Below are 7,514 nucleotides of genomic sequence, written 5' to 3'. Positions count from 1 at the left end.
TTTTTACGGGACGTGGTCTAAAGCATGATACTCGTCACCTTTAACACATGATCTTATGAAAATGAAAAAAATAATTAGTAGAGATAGTAATAATTTCTGTTATATATGTCAGGAACAATGATAATTACCATATTAGCGACTTGGTTACATTTAAAACGAAACATAGGACTCAATGCGTTTTTTTATTTTTATTAATTTATTTATTTTAAATATTACGACAGTTTTCAGAATTGTATCAGATTTGAAAAATATTCATTAAAAGATTCGAGAATTTTTTTGCAAATTTTCATAAGATCATGTGTTTTGTGCTTTTATAAGATCATGAAACACAAATATTAAAATACAAAATTCTCTGTGCAATTAGTAATAATTTTAATTAAATCTTTCAATTTTAGTTTTAATCTAAAACTCTAAGCTGGAATTTAATTTTAAAATTTTATGACTGTGAAGAGCATTGACCTGATGTCGTATTCTGATGCATTGATTGTATTGACTTGTTTGGAGTTCTCTCAGAAATGTTTTTTATTTTCAATTTCTTAGTAAAAAAAAATAATAAATAAATAATTAAATAGATAAATGAAATATTTTTTTTACTCATTTTATTTAAATTTTAACAAAATCTTTTTATCGCGTTTAAAGTTATAGTTTTTTTAAAAATTAAACTCCAAATTTATAATTGAAATACGTGCAATGGAAACTAGTATTAGAATTGCGAACAACTTTTTCTCGAGTTTTAAGTGTTGTTAATTATGATGAAAGTTGACATTGTTGACAATGTAATTTTCTCTATAAATCAACTACAGATATTTTTACAACAGATATTACAACTACAGATATATGATGGATAAAACAAATCAATTAGGTTAAAAATAGCATAAATGCTATAGAACAAATAAAAGCAGCAAAAGTTCTCTTAGAGCCCTAAAATATAAATTATATTTTACTTTTATATATACTAAAGAGCAGGTTGGTATAATCAAACTGAAGAAACAGAGAAACACTATATTGACTTATGTCAAGACACTGTGACTAATTTTATAATACATGTTTATTTAAGTTTTTAAAACTACATATATACAAAAATATCTGAAATATATTTCTTATTAACAATATAGTTCACTGTTGCCTTCTAAGGATAAATTATTTTAAATGTATAATTTGCTTTTGTAGATCCATTTACTAAGATATTCCCCAATTAATTATTTTTTATGTAAAAATATTGATTTTTCTGTGAAGATTTTCTTATTATTTACTTTGAATCTACCATTCCTTTTTTTTTTCTCTCTTATACTATTATATAATATCTTATTTAGTAATGTTATAAGAAATTGCTCTCTTTTTTAGTCGTATAATTATGAAATAAGACTTAGTTCTTGTACTTTATCACTTTTGAAATTGCATTTGAATAAAATAATGTTAAAGTGCTGCGTATGATAATGAAATATATATAAATATTTTTTTAAAACTTTTGAAACTGCAAACAAATGAATAAAATAATAAGGTTAAAGTAAAGCACTTTAAATGTATTAATTGCTTTCTCAGGTCTATTCCTTGAGATCTATCTTAATTTATTATTTGCGTAAAAGTATCGATTCCTTTGAAAATAATTTCTTATACATATTTCCAATTGAAAATTATCACCTTTTTCTGATTAAATGTTTAATTTGACAAAAAATGATTTAATAAAATATCATAGATCTGAAAAAGCAAACAAGTGAGGCAATTTTTTTTTTTTTGAATGTATAAAAAGCTTCCTTAACTTATTTCTCAAATCTATTATAGTTCATTATTAGCGTAACAATATGTATTTCATTGTGAAGAATTTTTATTATGCATTTGGAATAAGAAAATTTAATTTCTTTTCTTCCTAATTACGCATCTGAAATGCTGAATTTAGCGATAAAAGCAATAAGTAATGTATTGCAATAAAAATACCTTATAAAATTTCGTTACATTTGAAATTGCAAACTTTTTAGGTAATTGCCATGAGATCTTCATCCTAATTAAAAATTAATAAAAATAAGGTTAAAGTAAAACATTTAAATGTCTATAAGCTTTCTTAGAAACGTTTTCCTCAGATCCATCTTAAATGCATTTTGTATTGAAAAATGCATAGTTCATTTAAACAGTACCGTCTTTACGCATGGGCACACCAGGGCAGTGCCCAAGGGTCCCAGGCACTCAGGGGGCCCTTGGGAATCTTACTTTTTATAAAATGTATTTAAAAACACTAAGAATAAACAAATCTGCCTTATATATTTTTCAAAAATAAATATATTCTATAGTATAAAGTGTGCATTTTGTTTTCCTTTCTGCAAATAGTGATTGATTATCATGCAAACAGCAATAATTTGAACAGTTTATCACCAGGGAAACTTAAAAAGTCAACCGAAATCTATTTTTCTACTTTCGAATTAAGTTTTTGAGTGGATTCAGTTTTTTGGGGTAATCAAAATAAATTTGTTCAAATCATTGCACATGTTAAAAATGGCTTATTTTATGTATGTGAAGTTTTTTAGTTTGATTTTAAGCAGTATGACCTGTTATAAGGGCCCAAAACATTTCTTTGTCCGGGGGCCCTGCATGCTATTAAGATGGCTCTGCATTTAAATCTTCATCCTATTGAAAAATGAATAAAATGTTTAAATCAAATATGAATTATATTTCAGAAACAAAGAAAAGAAACTGTGGTGCATTATAAGACTTTTTAAAACTATTATTCAAATGTAATCTCATTAATTTTGAGTCAAACAGAATATTTTTTAAAAAAAGAATAAAAGGATTAATAACTTTAGATTAGACGTTTGCAAAACGTGTTTTTTATCTTTAGGAACTGACACCGTGAATATGTTATTCAAGAACTAATATTTTGTACACGTTACTTAAGAACAAGAAATTGGAACCGGTTACTTAATAACTGATATATCTTAACCGATAAGTTCTAAGGAGTAGTCAGGGAATTTGAGCAATGAGAAGGAAGAGGCATAAACATCATGATCTGACGAAACTTGGTTCCCTCCGCCAGAAACTTTATCTTCATACCTCGGCGACTCTTCGCCAACTTGCCGTGGTTATGATAATATCCCCATTTGGAAAAAATAAAATCATTTGGGAGATTAATTGCTTAATATTATATGAAGTTGAAATGCTGTCTTTAATTAACATTTTTTTAAATATATGGCCTGGCTACTTCATGACATCTGGTGCATATACAACTGATATATCTTTATTTATAATTATTTAAATAATAAAATTTTTAAATTGATGACTTTTTTAAAAGTTTTCGAATATTTGTTCATATTATGACATTTGCCTTTAAAATAGTTATATTTATTCATCATATCCCTGACGATAATTCTCTCTATTGTCGGCAGATGGCAGCACAATAATAGCTTATTTTGAACAATAGGAATGTATTGATTTATGCTTATCTGAGCTTACTTTATACATCTCATTTTAAGTTTTTAGAAAAAAGGAAAAATTTTCTCAACGGTTTAAGTTATTGATAATATGTTAAATATTAAAAATTTAAATAAGGATGACAATGATGTAGCATAATCCTCTTGATCCTTGTTTAAAATAAAAGTATTTTTAATTGAATTTCAGTAGTAATTCTATGTTTGTGTGCAGCTTTATGACATCCATTATAATAAAATATCTAAATTCATAATTATAATACTTAGATCCTTTTGCTCATCTATACAACTCAGTTAGGAAAACGAAACTTAACATGTTTTTTATTTGTCCAGTAAAAGAGTTATTCAAATTTAATCACTCAATGCAACCTATTTTTAATTCTTTCATAAATTGTTTTTTTTAAAAAATAGCAGCAAAAATTGAAATCAAACACAGTTAATAAAAATGTAAATCTAACACCGGAGTGCAAGTTAGCAGCGAGTTAAGAAAACCCCAGTTAGGAAACAGACTGTCCAAAAATAATGAAAAATGCACTTTTCGACTCGTGGTCAATATTTCCAAACCGGGGTTTCGCGGTAGGTTAGTGTCAACGGTGAATACGGGGGTTAAAAATTGACTACAAGAATCAGGTTTCTCACTAGTATGCTGTGTTTCATCAGATTACTGTTGTGAGCAAAATTCTTAATACATATACAACAAGAATAAGGCTTCTCTCCAGTATGAGCAAAAAGTGCTCAGTCATATAACCTCTACGTGAAAAACTCTTATTACATATATTGCATAGATAAGGTTTTTCACTAGTATAAACATAACTATGTTTAGTCAGATGACTTTTGCATGAAAAACTCTTTACATGTGGCAAGAGAATAAGGATTCTCAACAATGTGAACAAGACTGTCCTTAGACAGATAACTTATTTGCGAAAAAACTGTTATTGAATATACTTTAAGAATAAGGTTTCTCACCAGTGTGAACACGACTGTGTTGAGTTAGATAACGTTTTTGAGAAAAACTCTTGTTGCATATACTACAAGAATAAGGTTTTTCACCAGTGTGAACACGACTGTGCTCATTTAGTGAAGTTTTTCGCGAAAAACTTTTGTTGCATATACAACAAGAATGAGGTTTCTCACCAGTGTGAACACGACTATGTTGAGTCAGATCACTTTTTTGTGAAAAACTCCTATTGCATATACTACAAGAATGAGGTTTCTCACCAGTGTGAACACGACTGTGTTTATTCAGATGACTTTTTTGCGAAAAATTGTCGTTGCATATACTACAAGAATAAGGTTTCTCACCAGTGTGAACAAGACGGTGTACAGATAGAGACATTTTTTGCGCAAAACTTTTGTTGCATATACTACAAGAATAAGGTTTCTCGCCAGTGTGAACACGACTGTGTTTAGTCACAGCAATTTTTCGTGAAAAACTCTTGTTGCATATACTACAAGAATAAGGTTTATCACCAGTGTGAACACGACTGTGTATAGTGAGATGACTTTTTAGCGAAAAACTCTTGTTGCATATACTACAAGAATAAGGTTTCTCACCAGTGTGAACACGACTGTGTTCAGTTAGATGACTTTTTCGTGAAAAACTCACATTACATAAACAACAAGAATAAGGTTTCTCACCCAGTGTTTTCATCTCAGAAAAAAAATGGGTGAGAATTTCTCACCCTTTCTCAAAAACAGGGTGAGATTTCAAAAAGTCAAGTGAGACTTCAAAAATTAAAAAAAAAAAAAAAAACACCGAGAGACTTGAAAAAAAATTATTTCTTTAATCATAATGCATTTTTAATATCTTCTAATTTTTAAAGCATTGAATATTTTTGCAGCATCATCAAATGGAAAATGTTCTACATCTACTTTTTCATCAGCTATTCTCATCAGGTTGCTCAAATGCGTATTTGTTTCGTTTTTATCGTTTCTACCCACATTTGTTTCATTTTCATTTGTCCGTTTCGGAGTAGAAGATATTGGCTTTACAAGGTATTTGTCCATCTTACATTAACGAGCAAAAAATTTGAACATCTTACATGAAGAAACCTTACCTACGGTAAACACGTGGTTGCAGAGAAATGCGTTCTGAAAGAGGTTCCGTGGTTCGGAAGGATGGTGTACTGTTGTTCTTAAAGTTTCTGAACAATACTGGTAAATATGGAAGCTAGATAATGGGGCAGATTTTGAAAATAATAAAAGATCCAGGAAGAAAAGTGAAACGGATTTTATTCTAAATGGCGCAAATGAGACATTTTTTTCAAAATGCGAGAAATTCGCGAATTTTGAAATAGGTTTATAGAATGCGCGAATTTCTCGCGGTTATCATTTTTTAATGCGAGAATATAAAAAAATATGCGAGATTCTCGCGTTCTCGCGCTGTAGTGAAAACACTGTCTCACCAGTGTGAACACGTCTGTGTTCAGTTAGATAACTTTTATGTGAAAGACTTTTGTTGCATATACTACAAGAATAAGGTTTCTCACCAGTGTGAACACGACTGTGTTTAGTCAGATGACTTTTATGCGAAAAACTCTTGTTGCATATACTACAAGAATAAGGTTTCTCACCAGTGTGAACACGGCTGTGTTTAGTCAGATGACTTCTTTGTGAAAAATTCTTATTGCATATACTACAAGAATAAGGTTTCTCACCAGTGTGAACACGTCTGTGATCAATTAGATAACTTCTGTGCGAAAAACTCTTGTTGCATATACTACAAGTATAAGGTTTCTCACCAGTGTGAACACGACTGTGTTCAATTAGATAACTTTGTTGCGAAAAACTCCTGTTGCATATACCACAAGAGAAAGGTTTCTCTCCAATGTGTACAAGACCATGTTCAGTTAGATGACTTTTTCGTGAAAAACTCACATAACATAAACAACAAGAATAAGGTTTCTCACCAGTGTGAACACGACTGTGTTTAGTCAGATGACTTTTATGCGAAAAACTCTTGTTGCATATACTACAAGAATAAGGTTTCTCACCAGTGTGAACACGACTGTGTTCAATTAGATAACTTCTGTACGAAAAACTCTTGTTGCATATACCACAAGAAAAAGGTTTCTCTCCAATGAGAACAAAACCCTGTTCAGTTAGATGACTTTTTTGTGAAAAACTCATATTATAGAAACAACCAGAGTAAGGTTCCCAGCCCAGGTTGAGTATCGAGTATAGTTAAGTGCGGCGAGCTCTCTGCTTATCGCTTACAGCGATGCGTTTCTCAACAGTGTGGGGATATTATCATAACCACGGCAAGTTGGCGAAGAGTCGCAGAGGAAGGAAGATAACGTTTCTGACGGAGGGAACCAGTTTTCCTCTGATCATGACGTTTACGCCTCTTCCTTCTCATTGGCTCAAATTCCCTGACTACTCCTTAGAACTTATCGGTTAAGATATATCAATTATTAAGTAACCGGTTCCGATTTCTTGTTCTTAAATAACGTGTACAAAATATTAGTTCTTGAATAACGTACTCACGGTGTCAATTCGCGATCGCAACGCTCCAGTACGCCCTCTAGCGGGAGACTGAAAATATCGGGCATTAGTTCCCACATAGGTTGTTGCTTGGCTGACCGATTTTTTAATAAATAGAGACATTTGATTGGTCAATTGCCACATCGTTTTCATCTTTATCGCTTAATCGTTTAGTCAGGTTTACTAGTATGGCATTTTTAGCATTTTTGTTTGGCGCAATTTCACTAATGCGCATGCTTGGTTTGATAAATTATTCAAACCAATCGAAACACTTCGTAGACAATAAATATAGAAACTTGTATACCCTCCTTTGCTTGTGTATACTCAGACAAGGACATAAAGATAGAAAGATCAATCACTATACCTAAACGGATGTCAGGGTGAACTTTGAAATCACTGGTCTCAACTGAATTTTTTGATTGTTTATTTGATTTTTATAGATTGTTATGATAAATAATAACATTCTGTCTCTGTGCCAGAAAATTCTGAACAAATTTTTTAAAAATTTTTTAAAGATTTATAATTTGTAAATTTTTAAATTTAAAATGAAAAAAAATTATATATTCTTAAAAATTGATTTTTATATTGTTCTGAAATTCAAATACTTAAAATAAA

The 7,514-nt window shown here is 30.2% G+C and overlaps 1 protein-coding gene across 1 annotated transcript; it reads right to left on the bottom strand.

Annotated features, from left to right (window-relative positions):
- Window positions 1–1,030: 1,030 nt before the first annotated feature.
- LOC107443421 (uncharacterized) lies at window positions 1,031–6,723 on the bottom strand. The gene is made up of 2 exons (XM_087166822.1): window positions 5,748–6,723; window positions 1,031–5,088 (listed from the first exon to the last, which is right to left on the bottom strand). Exons 1-2 carry the CDS (start codon window positions 6,543–6,545, stop codon window positions 4,363–4,365), a joined length of 1,524 nt encoding a protein of 507 aa, XP_087022948.1. The 5' UTR covers window positions 6,546–6,723; the 3' UTR covers window positions 1,031–4,362.
- Window positions 6,724–7,514: the final 791 nt, after the last annotated feature.

Source organism: Parasteatoda tepidariorum, chromosome 6 (assembly GCF_982258835.1).
Source record: "Parasteatoda tepidariorum strain Cologne lab strain chromosome 6, Ptep-v5.0, whole genome shotgun sequence".
Classification (NCBI taxonomy): domain Eukaryota; kingdom Metazoa; phylum Arthropoda; class Arachnida; order Araneae; family Theridiidae; genus Parasteatoda; species Parasteatoda tepidariorum.
This window is presented reverse-complemented; position numbering and strand designations above follow the sequence as displayed.

Bases quoted from the DNA above. Each gene is read 5' to 3' on its own strand.
- LOC107443421 (XM_087166822.1), bottom strand. From the start codon at position 6,545: ATGAGTTTTTCACAAAAAAGTCATCTAACTGAACAGGGTTTTGTTCTC. The intron at 5,089-5,747 runs TGATAACCGCGA...GGGTGAGAAATT, and splicing joins TATATTCTCGCATTAAAAAA to CTCACCCATTTTTTTTCTGA.